Raw genomic sequence first — 21,261 nt, forward strand, 5'->3', positions numbered from 1 at the left:
ATCTATGGTCTTGCGTATGTTATCCGAACCCTGTCTCCCACTGATGAACCCCACCTGGTCCCCATGGAATAGTTTCGGCAGTACTCCCTCTATCCGCCTCCCCACCACCTTGGCCAGTATCTGAACGTCAGTGTTAAGCAGTGATATGGGGCGGTAGGAGGCACATTCTGTGGGGTCCCTCCCCTCCTTAGGTAATACCGCAATGATAGCCCCCATCATGGTGTCGGGGAGGGCTCCCCCCCTCTAGCACCGAGTTGAAAACCCTCACCAAGTATGGGATTAAGGAAGATCGGAATTTTTTGTAAAAATAGACAGAAAACCCATCGTCCCCGGGAGAGGTACCCGCTTTCATCCCACCTATGCCCTTGTCCACCTCATCCTCGGTCACTGGCCCTTCCAGCCCCTCGGACATCTCCCTGGACAGAGCGGGGAGCCGGACGGAGCTCAAAAAATCCTCTATCGGTGCATTTCCCTCGTATTCGGATGAGTACAGGGTCTTATAATATTGGCGAAAGGCCCCTCCGATATGGGAGGACTCGCAACCCAAAGTTCCATGAGCGTCCCTCACTTCCCTCACCATTCTGCTCCTCTGGACTTCCCTCAACCTCCATGCCAAGATCCTGTCCGCTTTGTCCCCTTTCTCATAATACTTTTGCTTTACCATCTGAAGACTTCTCTCCGTTTTGTGGATAAGTAAGTCTTTCAACTGGAGCCTGTAATCCTCCAGTGCGGCCACTCGATCGCGGTCCGGGACACCCCTCGGTTGGAGATGGGCAATTTTTTCCCGCAGGGTCCTCTCCTGGGCCTCCCTCTCCCTTTTTACCCTTGCACCTTTTTGGATGAGGATACCTCGAAGAGTCGCCTTGAAAGTATCCCAGAGCGTGTGCGTGCCCACTTCCCCATTGTCGTTTAACTCAAAAAATTCTGTTATGGCGTCTGCAATCTCCTGGGCATGAGCCTCGTTCTTCAGTAGAGCATCGTTGCATCTCCAACGGCCCCTGCGCTCTTCACACCATTCCCCCGATATCGTCACCCTTACCATATCATGGTCGGACCAGGGCACAGGATCGACCCTATAGCCCGTAACATACGGGCGAAGGGTTTCATCCACCAAGATAGTGTCTATCCTCGAGAACGAGGCATGGATGGCCGAGTAGTACGTAAAAGAGGGGACACCTGCTCTGGGGGACGGGATTGAGTCTACCAGGCCCAGCTCCTCATTCACTCTCCGGAAGGTTCGCGCCGTGGATTCCTCCGCGGGTCTGGGGTTCTGAGGGCCCACCCTCTTCCTGTCCATGGATGGGACCATCACCATGTTAAAATCTCCTCCCACCACGAACGTGCCCCTTACGAATAATTTAAGCTTCTCCTTTACCTCTTCCCAGAACTGGGCCTGGCCATCATTCGGACCATACACCACTGCCAGTGTCAGGGGGGCTCCTTGTAGGGTGCCCCTCACCAATAGAAAGCGACCCTCGGGTCCTGCATGGTAGCCTCATTAGTGAAGCGGAGTCCCCTGGCGACCAGGATAGCCACCCCTCTTTTCTTCCCCTTATGGGATGCATGGAAGACCTCCCCTATACCTCCCCCTCTCATTTTGGGTTCCTTCCCTCTCGCCCAATGTGTCAGGTCCAGCTTCGTCCTCCTGAATTCACGACAAACCAGGGACCTCTTGGTAGGTGTGTTCAAGCCCCGCACGTTCAGGGTGCCCACTCCCAGGGCCGGTTGGCAGTCAGCCATAATCTAAGTCATCAATGCTGTTGGACACCTGCTTAACATCACTGTTCGTTATTTGCTCCCGTAGTCGCACTGGTCGGACATTATTCGGACATTCCCTCAACTTTTCCCCAAACCCCTTCCCCCACCAACAACCCTCTGGTAACTTCGTCCCCCCCTCCCCCCTACCCGGCGTACAGCCATTTAGTTCCGCCATTCCTGGCATTAGGCTGGACCACCAGTCTGCCCTACCCGGCCGGGCACGCTGAGCTAAGCTCATTGTTGTGAGGCCCCCCCCCATTTTTCCCCCACCTTCGCCCCCACCTTACTTGCTGTCCTGGGGAAATATTTATTCAACCGGACCATCGTTGCGCTGAATCTCCAGTGGGCCAGTCGCCCCTGTTCTCAGTCATCTGTCGTTGCGCTCCCCCTCCCTCGCAGCCGGAGGGGTGTTGAGCTTCCTGTATTTCCTCGAGCCGGTTTTCCTCCTCCTGGGCCTGGGACGGTCTGAGGACCCCCTCCCCCAATCTCGCCGGGCCCACCGGGCCTCTTCTGGTGGTAGGTTCAGTCACGTAGTCCTGAATGGCCCCTCTTATATCCTCTTCCGTGATTAGCGACGTCCGTTGGCCCATGTATTCAAAGGTCAGGGAAAATGGGTACCCCCACCTGTAGCGCACTCCTTTATCCTTCAGTAATTGCGTGAGGGGGCGGCACATTCTCCGCTTCGCCAGGGTGTAGGCTGAGAGGTCTTGGAATATCGAGATCTCTGCACCGTTATAAGAAATCACCCCTGCTTTCCTTGCCTCCTCCAGGACCTTAGCCTTGTCTGTATAGTAGTGGAATCGCGCAAGAATCGATCGGGGGTTTCCCGCTCTGCCGCCCGCTCTGTGCACACGGTCGAATGTCAATTCCATGGTCATTTCTTTGGCAACGAGAAGGGTGATTATATCTCGTACCACACGGATTAAGTCTCTCTCCGTTTCCCCCTCCACTTCTGGAACCCCAAAAAAATCTAAGGTTGTTCCTCCTTTCCCTATTTTCGTAGTCATCCATTTGTCTGGCCCTTTCCTCGTCCCTCTTTTCCAAGGCAGCCAGTCGCATTTCCGTTTGCACTTCCTGCATGGCTGAGGTCGACTGGTCGGTCTCCACCCGCAGGAGCCTGTCCTCCACCTTATCCACCCTGTTGTCCATTTTTTCCAGCTTTTGCGCGATGTCTGATCGCATATCCCGGATCTCAGGGAGTATGGATGCAAATCCCTTCTCCATGGCCGTGGCGGAATGCGTTGGGGTTTCCGGGTGGGCCATGGCCCCGTGGATTGTGGGGTTCTCGCTATTGTTTCTAACCCCTTTGTAGCGAAAAGATTGCAAGGCCTCCCGCCAGTTTATACAGGCATTCCACGCACCTGTTTCGTTGTCTACCACTAGCTCGAGGCCAAAGGGATTGTCCTCCGGGCCCAAGCAGTGGGGGCCGGAATCGGGCACTCAGGTGGGCCTGAGCGGTTGAAGGGGACCTTCAGGCGGGCACACGCCCCACGAGGGCCAGGTGGGGGCCCTCACACCTGGGTCCGTTTCCTAGTTCTGTCGGCTCCTGGGGGGGCTGTTGGCGGGCACACGCCCTGCGAGTTAGAGCAGGGGCCTCCACCTACCAGGGGTGAGCATCAGATGGTTCCGTCGGCGTGGCGGCGCTGTACCTCTGGATCCAGGAGGAGGGGGGGGCGTTGTCAGAAGCCCTCCGGGTCCTCGAGCCTCGCCGTCGTCTGTCTTTCCCTCGGTTCCAGGCCTCGGGGGGGACCAGAGGGCACTGCACTGGGGGGAGGGGTTTTCCCCGGGCCTCGCTGCGTCTCCGGCCCTGCCGTGCTGTGTTGGCCCTGGCGGGCAGCTTTGGGCTTCCACTGGGCAGCGGGGTCCGCCCTTGTCACGGCGCCTCCCGTACTCCACACCGCGGGGGTTGGCGGAGCACTCGCCTGAGTTCCGCCACTGCGGGGGGGCCGTCCGCGGCTTCCCCGTCCGCGCTCGAGTCTGCCCGGGGGCGTGGTCACCCGCGTCCTTGTCCCGCTCGGGATCTGTGTCCCTGGTCCTCGCGTCCTCCCGCGGGACGGGCTGAGGGCTCTTCGAGCGGGCCTCACCCTCCGGAGGGAGAGCTCGTCCTGTCGCCTGTGATGCCGCAGCCGAGGGAGTCGCCAGGCCCCCTCGGCGTTACCTCGTCTCGGACCGCGAAATCCGTTCTCCGGCTCCTCGTAGTCCCCGGAGTCTGCTCTTTCGAGCGGGGGCTGCGGGGGGGGGTCCGGTTGCCAATCCCGCACTGTGTTGCCGCTGGGGAGGGCTCAATCCCCGTCAACTGGCCACGTACGGCGGGAGAGCAACGCTCAGGCAGCCATCACCTGCGCGCCCCCTGGTGGCCTCCTCGCTGCTGCCATTTTTAATGTTCTTTCAAACGTTATTTGACTTGATTGATGCTTTTAAAATATATTTACTGAAGCTGTTAAATTACTCATTTTACTGGACTGTATTTTGTAATTAAAATGAGTACTGTACTGGTTACGTTTTGGTTTAAAATGTTTTTGAAAATGCCCATTTGCTGATTTGTGGGGGTTGCCCTACTATTTTGAAATGTAAGCAACAGCTGATTGGCTGTGCAGTGAGTGATGTCAGTATGATGTGGGTGGTTCTCCAGTCTGTGTGTATTCACGGCAGCAATTTTCTTTCACCATCCGACAATAAAGTTATTTGTATTGTATGTCTTTTTAGGACATTTTATAATCGACTAATCCCATTTAAAGGGCTTGATGCAAAGCAAGGCCAATTATCTTAATTGTAAAGTGGTGCTCTCCGGAGCTCTGGGTTAGAATTCCGATGCACCAGTGACTCACTGCTAGGGCCGGTGCGCATGCAAAGCTGCTGTGGACCCAACCACTCAATTCCCATGGTTGTGCATTTCACTGGTTTCCGAGGCCTGGCTCTTGCCTTGCCCGGTGACTCATGTTATACTTGCCTCCCTGTACCCTTCACCCTTCACCATGTTCTTCTAACTTCCAGGGCGTGTGATCCCCGTTTGTGTTTGTTTTTTTTAACATTGTATTCAGTATTGCGCTTATTGGCTTCTCCAGAGAGCCAATCATCCTGAATTATGCCAGGATGTCATCTACTGCGCGCTTACAAAACGCACTTAGTTAATGGCATTAAAGAAAATGTAAGTAGGCGTGCAGCTGTGTTGCTGTCTGCATGAGGGTTAAAAGCTGTCAACATGTGGTCACATGTCCTAGGAATCGTCTGCTATAGTTAGAAAATATCCGCCACCGCCCCTACAAATACCATGCCCATAGGACAGGTTTAAAAAAAAAATAACTAGCACCCGCAGTGTGCCTGAGGGAAGACCACGTTTACATTAACTCCTCTCTCCTCTTTGAGTAGGCTGTTTCCTGCAACTCATCGACCTTCTTTGAAAGGGCAGAACACGCCCCTAGTCGTGATCAGTACATTAATTGCACACCATTATATCTTAAAGTGTGTAAAGCTGCACATCGATTCAACATAAAGGCGTCGGTGACTGGATGTCAGAATACATTGTTTTTCCCCCCCAACACGTGTTTCATTGCTCATGGCAGTCAAATGTCTGGACGGGTGCAGTTTTTGGTTTTATGGTCCATACTAGTCTTCATTATTCTAGCACAAAAGTTCTGCCTGTTGGACCCATACCGAAATACTCCCTATTAGCGTATATTTATCAATAATTGCAAGTCTAAAATGAAGCAGGAGACTGAACATGGGACATTTAAGCGTGGGTTGCCACTGTTCTGTGCAACAACCTTTCCTGAGAACTAAAGATTGAGCCCCGTCACTTCATATTCTGAAAAACACTAAACCTTCCTATTCCGTAAGGTCTTCAGCTGTGAATGGCTTGTGAGTAACATTAATATCCTGGTTATTTTCTCACATCAAAGGCAAGTCCCTGCTGCCCTGTACAGCTGTGCCCCTCTGTATCCTACCCCAGCTGCATATCTGTTCCAGGATCTCAGAAAATCACTTCATTATGCATCTGTATTGTTGTATACCTCTGTAAAGTGATCCATTGCTTCTCTTATCTAGGTCTGCGCTCACTAAATACCATAATAAAGTCACGTGAGCTGTACAGACCCTATAAGTTCGACTGTGCATACATTACACAATTCACATCTAAAAACTACCATCAAAGGCAAGTGACAGCTGACTTTGTCGGCTTTAAAGTGATGGAATAAATGTACACTTTCAATACAAAAATGTACACTTCATATGAAAAATATTTTAGGAGGCATATAATGCATGAGCTGAATGGAGGTGCTTTTTTATATTAAACCCCTACATATAACGTTTGTGATAACTTTGTGTATATGAGCACTAATAACTTGCTTCTATGACACAGGCACCGAATACTTGTGTGCTTAATACACATACTATGCAGCTGTACGACAATGGCTCATGTTCTCCTACAACACACTTACTGCACACTAATGACTTGCACTCCTAAGACACGCTGATTTAACATCTGCTTCTACAGCATGTACACTCCTATAATACATGTTCTGATGACTGGCACACCTACTGCACACGTGCGTACTACACATGTGGATGTACGACATGTGCTAAAGATGCATGTTCCAACCACTCAGACGCTAACAACACTTTTACACCATGCACTTCTACAACACATGCTCCTATGACCCAAAAGCTGCTATAACATGCCATCTGGCGACACACACGGCTGTCAAGTGCTCATGTGCTTCTATGCCACACGCTGTTGCAACATGTTTCCTTATCTGTGGTAGTCCATATTTTCTTGCTAGGCACTATAACTTATTTTCTTTGTGACACATGTATATTTAGCTTTCTTCTGTTAAATCGTTTATTTGTTTTTTTTTATTATTAGAAAAAGGTTTGCCAAGGATTGGAATCTGCTCCAAAAGAAAACTGTGGTTTATTCCAGCCATTAAATGAGTGCTTTATGGATTACTGGGACATGCACTTTTCAACTAATCCAGAAGCTTCTGCTCATGAGGGATTTCTTGAAAATGAGATGGAAACACAAAGTTCAGTGGTATGCTGACATTACCAATACTTTTGCTATAGTGCACATGTACAGCAAAGTTAAGCGTAAAAGACCTTGATTGTACTTTATGCCAGTGGAGTTTTATATTTTTAATTTCTTCACTAGATTTTTCAAAACCATGAAAGCAAAGTTTCTGTCCCGTCCTGCCCAAGATGTATTGCTGGAGAATCTGTAAGTATATTAACTGTGACTGACAATGTATTTGTTTCTACTCAATTGAGCCATAAAACATTAACTTAATACACTGTAATTGCACATGTCAAGATACAAAGCATGTAAATAAAATAAAGATTGATTCAGGCTTTTTGGAAGAATATTAATGACTGTAGAAAATGGTTTCCCTAGTGTCCTGTAATTGAAAATAAACCCCTTGTAATTTTTAAAATTGATAGGTAGGTTTTATATATAATTTATAACACCTGGAACAGTTCTTGGACCTGTATGAGTCTGTCAATATGTGTATTTTCTATCCTGGGTAATTGCCGAAATCATAAAGAAAAGTGAATTGACAGTAGCTTTGACTTTTTAAAGTGACATCTTTATATGGCTTACGCCACACAGACTGCAATACCACAGTCAAGAAGGACATTTGCTTCGTTAAAATAACTTTCCTTCTAAAACCAACACATTGAAATTAATAAATGTACATCATGAATGATAAGCAACCATACATTTCTATTTACTCCCTCAATCCGAAAAACTGAGGACAGATTTTTTGTGAAACTTTTTGTAGGCATTTACTTTACTGCAGGTTTTTATTTTTTTTATTTTAACTATCCAAAGTTCCCCCTAAAATGATCAAAACAAGGTTTCCTCCTGCTATCGACCTTGTGCAGAGCTGTGTAAAATGCTTTGTTGGGCTGACTTGTCTTTATGCTGACCGCATTAAGAAATACAATTTCAATCAACTTCTTTGCAAACCTCACATTTTGAAGATTTTACGCACATGCTCTGTGATAAGGGCAGAACTTGTGACCATATGTATATTTTATGTATTCATTGAATCTGAAAATGTCTTTGTAAACTGTATTCTGTGAAGTATAAGGATTAAATACAATGGCTGGAGTTTGGGCAACTAGCAAGTTAACGACTGCCCTGTTTGTAACAAGTAGAGGACTGTCGAGATTGTTGCTTAACGGGTGTTTCAAAGAACATGCACCAGCATAGCATATGACATTGGTTAGAATAGTTATTTCATGATTTTACTACGAAGGTCGAGCCAGACTCCCCATACTCCTTCAGACCATTCAGATTAGTGCATTTGTGCAAAACCTCACATCCCTAGCATTCTCCTCCAAAACCTTGGCTAGCGTCAAGGCCTAACTCCACCACACCATGGATCTCTAACAGAGCAGAACCATCCATGCAACCTACTGATGGTCAATCATCCTAAAGGCTCTTCACATCGCATGTTGGAACTTGTCACCACAGGCACAACAAAGTAGTACCATATTAGTACTGCATACTCTCACACGTTTGACACTCTTTTATAGACATGTTCACTTGTCTGTTTTCTCTCGTATACTTCATTCACATTTATTCGGTTTTAGCATGGTTGCCAATACACCCGGTGTCGCATCTTCCCTTGGGTGGACTCGGTGGCTCTTGGTGGCGTATGTTGGTTCTCCCACGGCAAACCTGTGGCGGGCGGTCTTTCTGCATTCTGCTCCCTCTCGCTGCCTTTGCTTTTCCGCTTCTCTGCCTCTTGTGGCTCCCGCTCATCTGTACAGTGTCTTTCTGTGCTTCAGTGGCATGGAGGCTGCCTTCCAGTACCTGCTAACGCCCAGAAGCCTTTAGTTTGCTTCTGGAGTTCTCGCACCGTACTCCTGCTTGGATTCCACTCCCCTCTTCATTGTCGGCGAAGCGGTTGGCTCCACGCACACTGCACCAGCCCCACGGTCAGAACCAGAGAAGTAGCATTCTCCAGCCAGCGTCTGCATGTCAGCTGGTCTGCCAGTTTAAATCTCCCTGCATCAGACTTGCTCCTGCAACAACTAGAGCGCTGCGTGTGCTCCTGGCTTGCAGTAATCCTCATTACTTGGCTCATCTTCTTAGTCAAGTATTTTTGTTTTTAGGGCCAGGGTAGTCTGATAATTTGTCTGAAAGGGTTCTCTGTGATCCTTAAGACATGTTAGTTCTGGAGGACTTGTTTACGGATCCCGTGAAAGTGTTTTTGGTGCCTTTCTGAGATGACTGGGGGGGGTGGGGGGATGTATGACCATATGCCATTAAGGCCTGGGGACTGGCAGGGGCATCCTCGAAAGAAAAATGGGGATACCATGTGTCATCCGTTGTCATGATACCCCCCCCCCAACCCCAAGGTCTGCCTTCCCCATGTGTGAACACCCCTGAAAAATAGCCTCCCTCATGGACAGGAATATTACACATTTCATTTCAGTAAAACCTGTCCCATTATGTATCAAATTAGACAATTGCCTTTTTTTTAATTTTTTTTTTTTAATGAAGCCCAACATTTCTAGCACCTTTTTTACACCCAATCAAGTTGGAGTTCATGCCGCCCCCCCCCAACCAGCCTCTCCCAAAACATCTGAGGACAGTGTATCTTCCTGCTCCACAAAGCGCCTCAGTAACTAACTCTCGTCTCCTTTGAGCCCTTACCCTCAATTATTATGTGCTTAAGGGACTGTTTACCCTCATTCTCACACAGTCAAATTTGGGGACCTTGTGGAGCCTTGAGACTATCCAAAATCCCTCCCGTATTAATCAAGTTTAGGCGGAACCTTAAGAACTCCTTCCTATACCTAGAATTTGGAAAGTGTCTTGGGTACCTAGCTAGGATGCCTCTCGGCTTATCAAACAGGGAAAGAGATGTGGCCAAAGTCAACTTGCGCATATTTCCAATTGTGTGGATCAGAGACAAGATCTTCCCCAGAACGCTCTCATTCCTGTAAGACTCTGATCGCCAGTTTCTTTAAGTTCTGCAGGAATGTACTTTTTTCTCTCTACCTACCATGCATCATTCTACAAAGTGTTTTCTTGTGGGCCATTATCAACCTATAGAGCCAAACTAGCCTCCACGCCACTTGCATTTGCATGGACTGGGTGCCTAGCTCATATTTCAGGCTTGCCGTTGGCAAGCTCTGAGGGAGCCTCAGCACCCTCTTCCAAATCACCCCCCCTCGATTTTAATCCAAATTACTTTCTCAAATAATGGCATTATGTCAATACCACAAAGAAGAGCTGGGAGCACTTTTGCAGTGTAAAATCTGATTAGCAGGGTAAGTGAAAATGTACAGTACGTGGCCGATAACTTGGGCATCTGGACTTTCCCATACAGGTCTGACTTGAGCTGTACCAAGGACGGAAATGGGTAAACTTGTTGAAGCCCAAATATACTGCTTCATTCTCAACTGGAATCACATGTTCTCCCATTGACTACTTAAAATGGGAAATGAGCTTTCCAGATCTTGGGAAAGACACGATTTTAGATTTATTTGGGTTAATTTGTAGGTTGTTTATTCTAGCATATTCACCGAGAGCTTTCAGTAGTCGATGTAGGCCGATTGCGGTATAATCCATAAGGGCTATATCGTCAGCATATGCTAACCACCTCATCAGCCTTGCGCCTATTTTAGAGCTACCCAGGGCTTCCAGCATAAACTAAGTCCGCCAGGCATAGATTGAAAAGAATTGGGGCGATTATGCAGCCTTGTCTCACTCCCCTCTTTACAGAAATCTGCGAGGACAACTGGCCTTGCACATTTAATTTAACCTGCAGACTATTATTCTCATGCAGGCATACCAAGATTACAAGCAAAGACAACAGGAGCCCCAGGTTGGCCAGCTTTGCCCAAAGACGCTCTCTATTGACCATATCAAAGGCCTTGGAGAGGCCTATCCACGCACCAAAAAGGACATGCCCGCCCTTTGACCAAGAGCTTTCAGAGACTAGGTTCATAATCAAACCGTTCAGGGATGTGGATAGGCCTCTTCTAAAGCCTATTTCATGTTTCCATAAGAGATTATCGCTGGTCCAGATTATCAGTTCCCTAAGAATGACGCCTGTGAAGATTTTACTATCCACATCCAAGAGGGCGATCAAGTGATAATTTACTGGATCAGACCGATCAGCACTCTTGTAGATGGGGGGGGGGGGGTGTATCACTATAGACGTCCTCCAGGAGACTGCAATGCACCTATTCTGCACTATTCTCGTGAACAATGTCAATAGAATTTATTACCATAAGTCCACATCGCCCTTCAATATTTGATAGGTCAAGCTGTTGAGGCCCCGCTGCCCTTGTTGAAGAGCCTCGGATAAGGTCTGCAATAATTTTCTTGCGTTTAAATCCAGCTTCCAAATGGCGTTCAGCTCTCCATTACATTGTTCCGCATGGGAGTTACCATACAGGGCAGTAAAATGTTCATGCAAGGTGGTCTGTTACAGCACTTTGGAGGCACGCTTGACTCACTTCCTGTTGATTAATGAGCGACCAGAAGTTGCAGGAGTTTTTATTACTCGGTGGTTCCAGCATCGAATTCCCCATCTTGTTCATGACGGAGATATCAATGCGACAGGGACTAGGCTCTATGCTTACTCGGAATCAGCACTTTACACTCGTACGCCCTCACACCAACTGATTCTTCCCTCAAGTGCCTGATGGCTTTCCTTAATTCTCGCTTCCTCAGCCACATTTGCTCATCAAAAGAATGGTTTTGTTTGCCTGCTCGGAAGAGACTGAGGTTGTGGCAGGTCAAGGTCCCACAAAAACTCCCAAAAAATCAGTGGGCGCAAGCAGCGCTCAAATTTACCTTAGACATGTTATATACAGATATCTGCAGATGTCTATTCAAATTGGCACCCCCGCTTCTATGTTTCACTACTCTATTCTTACCATTCTTGACCATTAGTTCGATACAAGGGTTCTTTTTTACACAATGATTCCAGAGAGCTTAATCTCTACACTCGCATTCCAAAATCTGAAAGCAATTACAGCTAGCAAAAATGTCTGAGGAAAGAAATAGATAATTGATGGCCCTTTCTACCAAGTTATGGACGGTGGAATATCCCACTGTACATTTCCATTAGCCATTGTCTGATTCCTTTCTGTCATAACGGTCAGCCATCGTCCTGCATTTTTGGTTGGCCTCTTTTGCACATTTCTGCCCCCCCATAATTCAGTGAAGTTTTTTTTCGAACGTTTTTTTTTTTATTTTGTGTTTTTGTTTTTGTTTCAGAAGTAAAAAAAAGTGTTAAAAAGGGGGCCGGGGGGGAACCCACCATTTATAAAAATAAACATTAGAAGAAAAAAAATCCGGCAAAATGTCGAATGGCATTCGCAAATATGCCATTTGAAAAAGTCACTCTAAACCATTAGAGCCAGTAGGTTGGCAAGCAATTGCATCATGCAGTTCGCACTATTTTCTGCCCCACTAACACCCCTCCTAGATCCACCCTGTTCCTCTCGGTAAAATTACAGATGTCTCGCATCCGACTTTTAGCAGCCTAGCACTAACTGCTAGCACCGCATTTGCAGCAATTTTGGTTTTCAAGGCCCATTTCAGCTATCTGTATTCCTACAGAAACCATACGTAATCCAGATCGTCTGTAGAGAAAAGGTAGAGCTTGGGGATTTCTGTTTAAGTGCTTTACGGGCATGCCCCTTCAAGATCTTTCTTAGTCACACCGTTGGAATAGCAAAGGGGTGGATGCCCCTATCCTCCTGTACTTGCCCAACCTGGACCGGACACCCCCTCCGCTCTTTGGACGATCCAATTTCTACAATCGAGGGATCAGAATTAGTGAGTCTGGAAGACTGTTCTTTTATTGTCTCCTTTCCAAGTGATTAGATGTACAGCGGCCAGACTCTGGCTGAGCCTCTTCTATCTGTTGTATGTCGAGCAAATAAGGTTCTGTTTTTTTCCCTCGATAGATCGGCTCCCATTTTTTTGGTGCTATGACTACAGCCGGTTGCACCTCGGTTTCAGACCTTAGGGCATTTGAGTATTCAGAGCAAACTCGACCCCAGATTGTTCCCCTCGTTCAGCAGTCAGTTCCCATTTTCCAGAGTCCAAGATCTTATCTTTTTTATTTTTATTTATGCTTTTAGTTTATATTCAATCAAGAACAAACTTTTGCAAGATCTTATCAATTTGTGCCTCAGTATCAATCATCATTTCTGGCCGAGCCAGAGCGATGGTGTCCAAACGAGTCGCTGACATAGGCTTTTTTGTAGGGTAGCCAGTGAAGCTCTGAGTTTTCCGGGCCGACCGAGACTAAGTTTGTTGTGTTTTTTTTTATCTACGATAATGAGGCATATTTAGGGACTCTCTTATAAAAAAAAATGTATCGCCTGGCCCATAAATTGCCTTGAAAAAATGTGATAACATTGAATAAAGATTTTCCATAATAACTTCCGAGAAAGTCTTAATTCTATTAAAGACACGGAGGCGAGCATTATGCTTTATTTAATTAAAGCGCTCAGCAGCAAGAGATATGTAGTTTTTTTTAAACAGGAAAAAATATACATAATAAATTTAACAATGGAGTGACGTAGAATTCCTGAAAGTCTGTGGAAATAACATAAACTACATTTCCCAGGGGTCTGAAGAAAGCTCAGCACAAGATCACCAACATGTGACCAATATCCTCCAATGACGGGCCAAGTCCCCACATAAACATTCTTGAGTATGATGCACTTCCTCTTTCGAAGCGGCAAACTTGATTGATGGAAGATTCTGAACTGAAAACAACTCAAAATAGCAGGTAAGGAGGTTCCAAGAATTGGGTGGATTTGTCGGTACACACTGCTAAGAGAGGTATAATTACGGTTAGTTTGGGTATATTACATCCCTATGTCCCTTAGAAGGGTGGGAGAAGTTTTCTTATCTGAAAGAACAGTTATGCATTCCAAATTATGTCAGTTATCAACATAGATACATCTTCTCTTTACATGGTACATTCTAATTTCTTGCCGGGTGGGATAATGCTCTCCTCCATGTCTTTAATATAATTAAGACTTTCTAGTAGAATAAAGATTTTCCATAATAACCTATGTCTAGACCAGAGGCTCCCATTATGCTAGTTTAAAGCTTACTTACCACAATAGATGCCGGCTGTTCTACCGGTTTTAGGTAGAATTGCTTGAAAACTGATTCGCTTGCCCAGTCCGCCATTCTCATATCTTCCAGTCGGATCCCGACTTGGAATGCCTTAGAAGCCATAGCTCCTCTTACAGAGTGGGCTCCGAAGTGCAAGGTTGCAAGGTATCTATTACTGCTTGGGTTAAGGTCCCCCTCACCCAGCGTGCCAGGGCCGGTGTCGGAAACAGGTTTATGCGGCTTACGTAAAGCTATTAGGAGTTGTCCGTCGGCAGAAGTTCTGAGGAGAGCCGTGACTTTCTCGTAAGCCTTAAGACATCTGACTAAGCAGAGCTTGGGCTGCTCTCCGAAGGCAGGATAAGAAATCACTCTTGAGTTGCACTTCGTTGTTCTATGTATGTGGAATACTATGCCATCGGGTGAGAAGGTCCTGCCTGCCAGATCGAGGGCTCTGACATCTGAGACCCTCCTGCAGGAGACGAGACAGTGTGAGTTTGCCGGAAAAGGCAGTGCGAGATAATTCCTCGTTATCAAGCCAGGATAGAAATAGGTTCAACACTTTGTTGACATCCCATAGCTTACCGTAACGAGATGGGGGCGGAGCTGAGAGTCTGACGCCCTTAAGTAATCTGCATACTAGGTGATGGTCACCTGCCGGAGTTCCTTCTATGGGGTCGTGGCCAGCTGAAATAGCAGAACGATATGCATTAACAGCTCTGTAGGCTAGACCCTTCTCTGCGAAGGATGCCAGGAAATTCAGAATTTCCACTATAGGTGCCGAAACTGGATGTAATCCTTTGTCTTTACACCAGCTTCTCCAGGTATTCCATGAGTTAGAGTATCTTTTGTGTGGCCGAGGCCCAACTCTCCTCGATGAGGCTGACTGCCGTGTGAGACATACCTGGGACTCCATCTAGACCTGAAATCCTCCAGGCTGCTAGGACCAGAGATCCTTGCAGGAGAAGAGGGTGCCGTCGCCTTGCGGGATCTAGCAGGAGATCCGGAAATTGGAGTAGAAGGATTGGAAAATCTGAAGAAGGTTCCAGAAGAACTGGATACCAGGTCTGAGAGGTCCAGACCGGGGCTACAAGAACTAATTCTGCTTGTTCTTGGCGGGCCTTCGCCAGGATCATCGCAATCATGTTGAAGGGGGGGAAAGGTGTAATGCACTCCTTCGGTCCAATGCTGTACAAAAGCATCCGTTGCCATCGCTGCTGGATCTGGATTCCAGCTGAAAAACTCTGGTAGATGAGTGTTCAGGCGTGAGGCAAACAGGTCTTTGGACATGGGACCCCAGATCTGCTGAAGTCGAAGGAAGACTCCCTTGTGGAGCTTCCAGTCGCTGTAATCGACTGCGTGTCGAGAGTACCAATCTGCTACCACATTCATAAGACCCGGAAGGTACTCTGCTGTTACTGAAATCCGGGGCTCTAGGCAGTAGTGGCAAAAGTCTTTGGCCAGTTCTGCTAGGGGCCGAGATTTGGTGCCACCCAGATGATTGATGTATCTTACCGCCGCTCAACAGCTCACTCGGTCTTTGGTAAAAGAGCGTACTGCGAAGGAACCCGCCAAGAGCTCTAGGCAATTTATGTGCATTCCCAGTTCCTGTGGCAACAAAGTCCCTCCTGTGGCCACCGGACCGCACCTCGCTCCCCAGCCGGAACGGCTGGCGTCTGACTATCACTATGTCTGGGGCAGATCCGAATATCGCTCGGCCGTTCCAGGTTTCCATGTGGGATAGCCACCAGCTGAGTTCCATTCTCGCTTCTGATGAGTCATCCGCTGTGAATAAGAAAGACCGTGCCTTAGATGTAATCCCTTTATCCTCTGCAACTCTCGATAGTGCAGAGGTCTGAGAAAAATAGCCTGAATGGAGGAGGAGAGGAGTCACATTACCCTCGCTAGGTCTTGCAGAGATATATCTTCCTTCAGCAATCTGCTAATTTCCTGTTTGGTGGAGTGGATCTTGTCCACCGGAAGACTGAGTTGAGCCGCTTCGGTGTCTACGACAAACCCTAAAAACTTTGGATGTGCAGAGGATAGATTTCTCCCAATTTATGAGAAATCCGAGACTGTGGAGTAGGTCTATGGCCAGCTTGGTTTGCTGCTCTACTAGAGCTCGAGTTTGCGCCATGAAGATATATCGTCCAAGTATATTATCAGTCTGAGGCCTTGTTCTCTTAAATGTGCCACTACCGGTCTTGGGAGCTTGGTAAAGGCCCAAGGAGCTGCCGAAGGGCAGGCTTGTGAATTCCCAGTCTGTGTTTCCAGGAGAATGAGCATGTGTGGTCCTGATGTATGGGGACCGCAAGGTACGCATCCTTCAGGTCCAGGCGCATAAGCCAGTCAGTGGGTCTCAGGAGATCCCTGAGCATGTGAATACCCTCCATTTTGAAATGCCGATAAACGACAAAATCGTTGAGGGCCTTGAGGTTTAAGACTGGATGCACTTTCTGCTTCCTGCGCACCAGAAATATGGGGCTGAAGAAGCCCTCTGGACTAGTGCAAGGACGAATCGCTTGTTTCAGTGCTAAGGCTTGGATTTCCTTGTCCAGCGCTATCTCGTCCTCCTTGGTCATTGTGATCGAAATGGGGCGACCTGTCTGAAAGGGTTGTGCATGCAAATAATTCCAGGCGCATGCTGCGAACTGTGTCTCTGACCCACGTGTCCCCAGATAAGGAATCCCATGCAAGCGCAAAAGGAGCTAGCCTCCCTCCTATAGGCGTTAATGGCGCGGGCGCTGTAGTAGGCAGACTGACCTGTGGTCTGTTGCTGTGCTGGGTGTTGAGCAGCTCTCCTCCAGCCACGACCTCTTCCTCGCCCTCTCGAAGGGAAGGTGTCTATGCGGTCCTTCCAGGCTTGATGATCCCTGGATTGATGAGGTCTTTGATCGATAATGTATCGGCCTTCTTTATCTAAAGGCTTGCGCAGCCTGTCTTTAATATGGCTCCCAGTCGGAAGATCTGGGATGCACTAAGTCTTCTGGTGAAAACATCTCCTTTGTAGAAGGAATGTCGTTGACTGTCTTCTTAGGGACGGGGCCTGCCGCGATCCCTGAAGTGGAGGGTCGTGACCCTATTGTTTGTGTCTTCATTTGAAGATGTGGGAGACGGACTGTTGTAATCACAACTTTCTTGATCAAAGCCCTGTTGGTATGCCTCCGGGCTAGAGGGTCTAGTGCCCCTGTTTTCTTCCTCTGGCTGAGAGGGTCCATGAGCTGAAGGGGTCTCCTTCCTATTCAAAAAGGCCTTTTTCAGCCTGGAGAAGGCGTCTGAAAGGGCAGCAGTGGCGGGTTCTGGCTGGCTCAGGGGGAGGAAGGGGGGAGTCGTAGAGCCTTCACTCAATCGAGCTGCAATACCCCCCCCCCCATCTGAAAGGTGCTTTCTTTTCTGTCTCGTTTTTCTCGGAAGGGAGCTCTCTTGCAGTTGCTCCTCCATGGAGTCCAGGCGCTGCTGGATGGGCAGGAGCATTTCAGACGCAGCTCTCTTGATGCTGGTTTCCACAGAGGACCCAGCACCTTTTCCAGGCTGGTTGCCATCGCCACTTCATCAATCTCGTGTCTTCCTCGTATTCAGGCCAATCCTGGTCCTCCTGAGTGAAGTACTGTGCTTCCATGATGTAAGGTTGCACCTTTAGATACTCCCTTCCCTTCTCTTATTTATTTATTTTTTTAAACCTTACAAATGTATGTATATTTCTGATGTTTGTTAATCTGCTTAGAATCACATGCTGTGCATAGTCTGACATCCAGTGGTCACTGCGGAGTATTGCATTTTGTTTTTCGTAGTCGAAAAGGGGACGTCGAAGGCGTGTCTGTAACACTATCCCTATAGTGACGTGCAGTGCACCCACAATCCCTCACGCATCGAGGTCCCTCGGATTGTTTTTTTCCGCCCAGAAATTGGTCGCCTATATGCGGTTCTCCTCGAGAGACATTGCAAAAAACTTTATTCGACCTTTGGTCGCCCTTAACTTACATTATTACTTACATCCCTCCTTCGGCGTCATAGGTGCAAAGCTGTTCACCGCCGATCAAGATCTCCGACGGCGGTGCCTTCCACGGAGGAGGTTGTTTGCCGAACACGTGGCCTGGCCTTGACTGCCAAATACAGTAGGGAGAGTGGGGTCATGGGACATTTTATTATTTCTCTTTGAGAATGCCTTTCCCTTTCCCCTCCCTTTGCTTCGGGGTGTTATCACATGCAATCTGTCCCTCCGCTATGGAGAGGACACCCTTTAGGTTTTGCCCGCGTTGCAAAGGCAAATTTACCTGGAAAGACTAGCATAAACGGTGTAACCGTTGCTTGCCCCTCGACCACAAAGAAGACGGCTGTGCGGCCTGTCGGCTCCTTAAGCCGAAGACTTTGAAAGACCGTAGGGTCAAGAAGTGGGCAGCCTACGCCATGTCTAGGTCTGATTCATCACCCGCCGCCGCAAGTGACGAGGAATGTGACAACCCGACTTCCGTTTCGGAAGTTGTAGACCTCTCTAAGGAGTGTTCACGCTCCTCCTCCTCCTCCGTCTCCGGCCCCGACGAGCTCGGCTCACGCCCTGCTTATGGGGATGAACACCCCGGCGACAAGGACGCACACAGAACATACACCCCACGGCTCTTCCTCATCGAAGACTAAGAGAGCATTAGCGCCAACGGAGACGCAGGTCCTATCGGCGGCCTGCTCAGACCGTAAGAGTCTGAAGCCCCCCTCGCAACCGCGACTAGCGACTGGGCTACCCCCAGATAAGGGCGCTATCACTAAACCGCCAGACAATGTGCACCGGCAGAGCGCCCATCAGCGTAGAGCAAGCTACGCCTGTAACGTCTATGCTGGAGGTACCCTCGCCAGTTTAGTTGTCGAGAGCCTGGCGAGGATTATTTCCACCGATGGCCAGAGACGGACGGCGAAAGAGATGCCGGTTACCGCTCTTAAGGCCCGGGAAATGCCAAAAAGGTCAGAAATAAGGCAGGAACCACCTGCTCCTTCGAGAGGGACTCCCAGCATACCAGAAGGCTTTTCAGAAGGCGAGGGGAACCTCTCTTCGACGTTATGGATAGGTCGAAGTGTTTTCTAACGGAAGGCCCTCCCTTTTCTCCCCCTGACCGCTCCGGGGTACCTCGAGAAACCCTAGAGACTCCAGTTCTGTATGGACAAAATGGAGAGGTTTATGGAGACTCAGAACCTTCCAACACCCAGGAGATCAAGAGAGGGACCTCAGGAGGATCCCAGGGCCAAGTACCCCAGGCTGTTTGATCCCCCCCCCCACAAGAGGATGTAGATCTATATGACCTCACTGGAGAGGACCCCCACTTTCAGGAGGATGACTAATTCTTATGCAATGAAGGGGAACAAATCTAGAGGAAGGTTTTGAAGACAACCCGGATATGGGTGATGGGTGTGGCGGGGGGGGGGGGGGTATTGTTAGCTTCCGAGAAAACCCAGAAGAAGGTGCTTCACAGCCCTGGCAGTCCCCATCAGTGTTTTCAGACCCTGAAGCCATAAACCTGTCCCCACCCAAAGACTCACCTATTAGGAATGCATCTCCTATAGACGATCAACCTACCTTTTAATGCACTCCTACGCAAGGCAGCAGCGCATTTCCAGATAGAGACCAGGGAATCTTCTCCTGACATCGACTTTGTAGAAAAGATCATTAAGGAGAAACCCCCTCCTTGGCTCATTAAAGAGACAAATTATTCCTTCACTATCCACTCCCTTGTTAATCAGAGGGGTCAACCCGAGGATAGAAAAATGTAGTCCTTCTCCATCGGGTCCGTTATACATCAGGGGCCACTCTGTACCAGACTCCTTTAGTGGTGACAAATACCAGGAAGATAGCAGGGCTCCCGCTGTCAACTAGCGAGGCACCACCAGATAAAGAGGGTAAAAAAATAGTATGCCCTAGGAAAGAGGATTACAGCCTCAGCTGCCTTTTCCGCAAGAATTGCCAACAACTCTTTGCTGGCAAGTTACGCTGATGCACAATGGAGCAAACTACGTAAGGACATTGAGGAGGTACCGGAACCCCTACGTACTCGCCTTCTAGCCACGGTGACTGAAGGGACCTTAGTCAACCAAAGCATCATTAAAAATACTCTGGATGCTGCAGAGACGGCTGGGCGTTCCCTAGTCCAAGGAATCCTACTCAAACGCCAACACAAGTATCTCTTATTAACAAACCTATAGAAGATGCAAACCTCTTTGGTAAGGCGGTGGATGAGGCACTAGAGACCGCAAAGAAGGAATTTGACACAATCAAGACACTAGATCAAATTTCAAGGCCTCCCAACAAAAGTGGTTATGGCAACAAACGTTTTTTTCGAGGCCAATGCCAGCAGCAACAGCAGCAGCAGCAATACTCTGCAGGTAACTGGCCCTCTAACTAAGGCACCAGTGGACAATATAACCAAAGGGCAACGTCGTGGCAAGGGAAGAGGTTGGGGTCCCACCCCTAGAGGTTCCCAAGCCACCAACACCAAATGACTCAAAGATTCGGATCCCCTCCCATGCTTCGCCGGTTGGGGGCCGGTTAACATCCTTTCTTCCAGCATGGGAGGGTATAACATCAGACCGCTGGGTACTATCAACCATAGCCCGTGGCTACTGTATAGGATTCAACAGTTCCCCTACGTACAGACCCCCCAAGGGGACGACTCATGTCGCCAGAAAACCTCGCCATCCTTCAAGATGTGGACCAACTAATAGAAAAAGGAGCTATAGAGGTTGTGCCTCTATCCCAGGTAGCGGAAGGTATTTATTCAGTGTACTTCCTTGTACCCAAAAAGGAATTCACCATGCCCCCTGTACTAGATTTGCGCCCAGCGAGCAAATTTGTCAAACCTCAAACGTTTCGTATGGTGACTACAGGAGGTAATCCCCCTGCTTTCACAGGGAGATTACATGAGAACACTGGACATGAAAGATGCATACTTTCATATTTTAATGTTGCCAGCGCACAGGAAATGCCTCAGATTCATGATAGAGGGCAAACACTTCAAGTTCAGAGTGCTACCCTTCGGCATAGCATCAGCGCCGAGAGTATTCACGAAGGTACTGGCAGCGGCCCACCTGCGCAGGTTTTCCATCCCAGTATACCCTTACCTCGACAATTGGCTCATAACAGGGGATTCTTACGAAGCATGCTTCTCAAATACCCAAAAGACTGTATCTTCTCCAAAAAACGAGAAGTCCAGCTTAGACCCCAGCCAGATCAAACAATTTCTAGGGGCTCTAATTCGAACAAAGGACGGCCTCGCCTTCCCCTCCAACATGCTGTTTCAAATCCCTCAATATGTGGCCGGTCGAGAGGTGACGGTACGCAAAGCAATGCTCTTACTAGGAATGATGGCGTCATGTATTTATTTGGTACCTGTAACGCTCACCTGGCTCCCACGGAGGCGCTG

General features: G+C 48.3%; 1 protein-coding gene across 3 annotated transcripts in view; it reads left to right on the forward strand.

Moving 5' to 3' along the window:
• Positions 1–21,261, forward strand: part of C8H10orf143 (chromosome 8 C10orf143 homolog) — a 147,518-nt gene that overhangs the window by 74,432 nt on the left and 51,825 nt on the right. For all 3 annotated transcript variants that reach the window (XM_069611447.1, XM_069611448.1, XM_069611449.1), the window contains 2 exons: positions 6,620–6,787; positions 6,905–6,970. In XM_069611447.1, coding sequence (XP_069467548.1) covers positions 6,620–6,787; positions 6,905–6,970 — 234 coding nt within the window. The remainder of the gene's footprint in view (positions 1–6,619; positions 6,788–6,904; positions 6,971–21,261) is intronic.

This window comes from Ambystoma mexicanum, chromosome 8 (assembly GCF_040938575.1).
Source record: "Ambystoma mexicanum isolate Mex_15411 chromosome 8, UKY_AmexF1_1, whole genome shotgun sequence".
NCBI classification, from domain to species: domain Eukaryota; kingdom Metazoa; phylum Chordata; class Amphibia; order Caudata; family Ambystomatidae; genus Ambystoma; species Ambystoma mexicanum.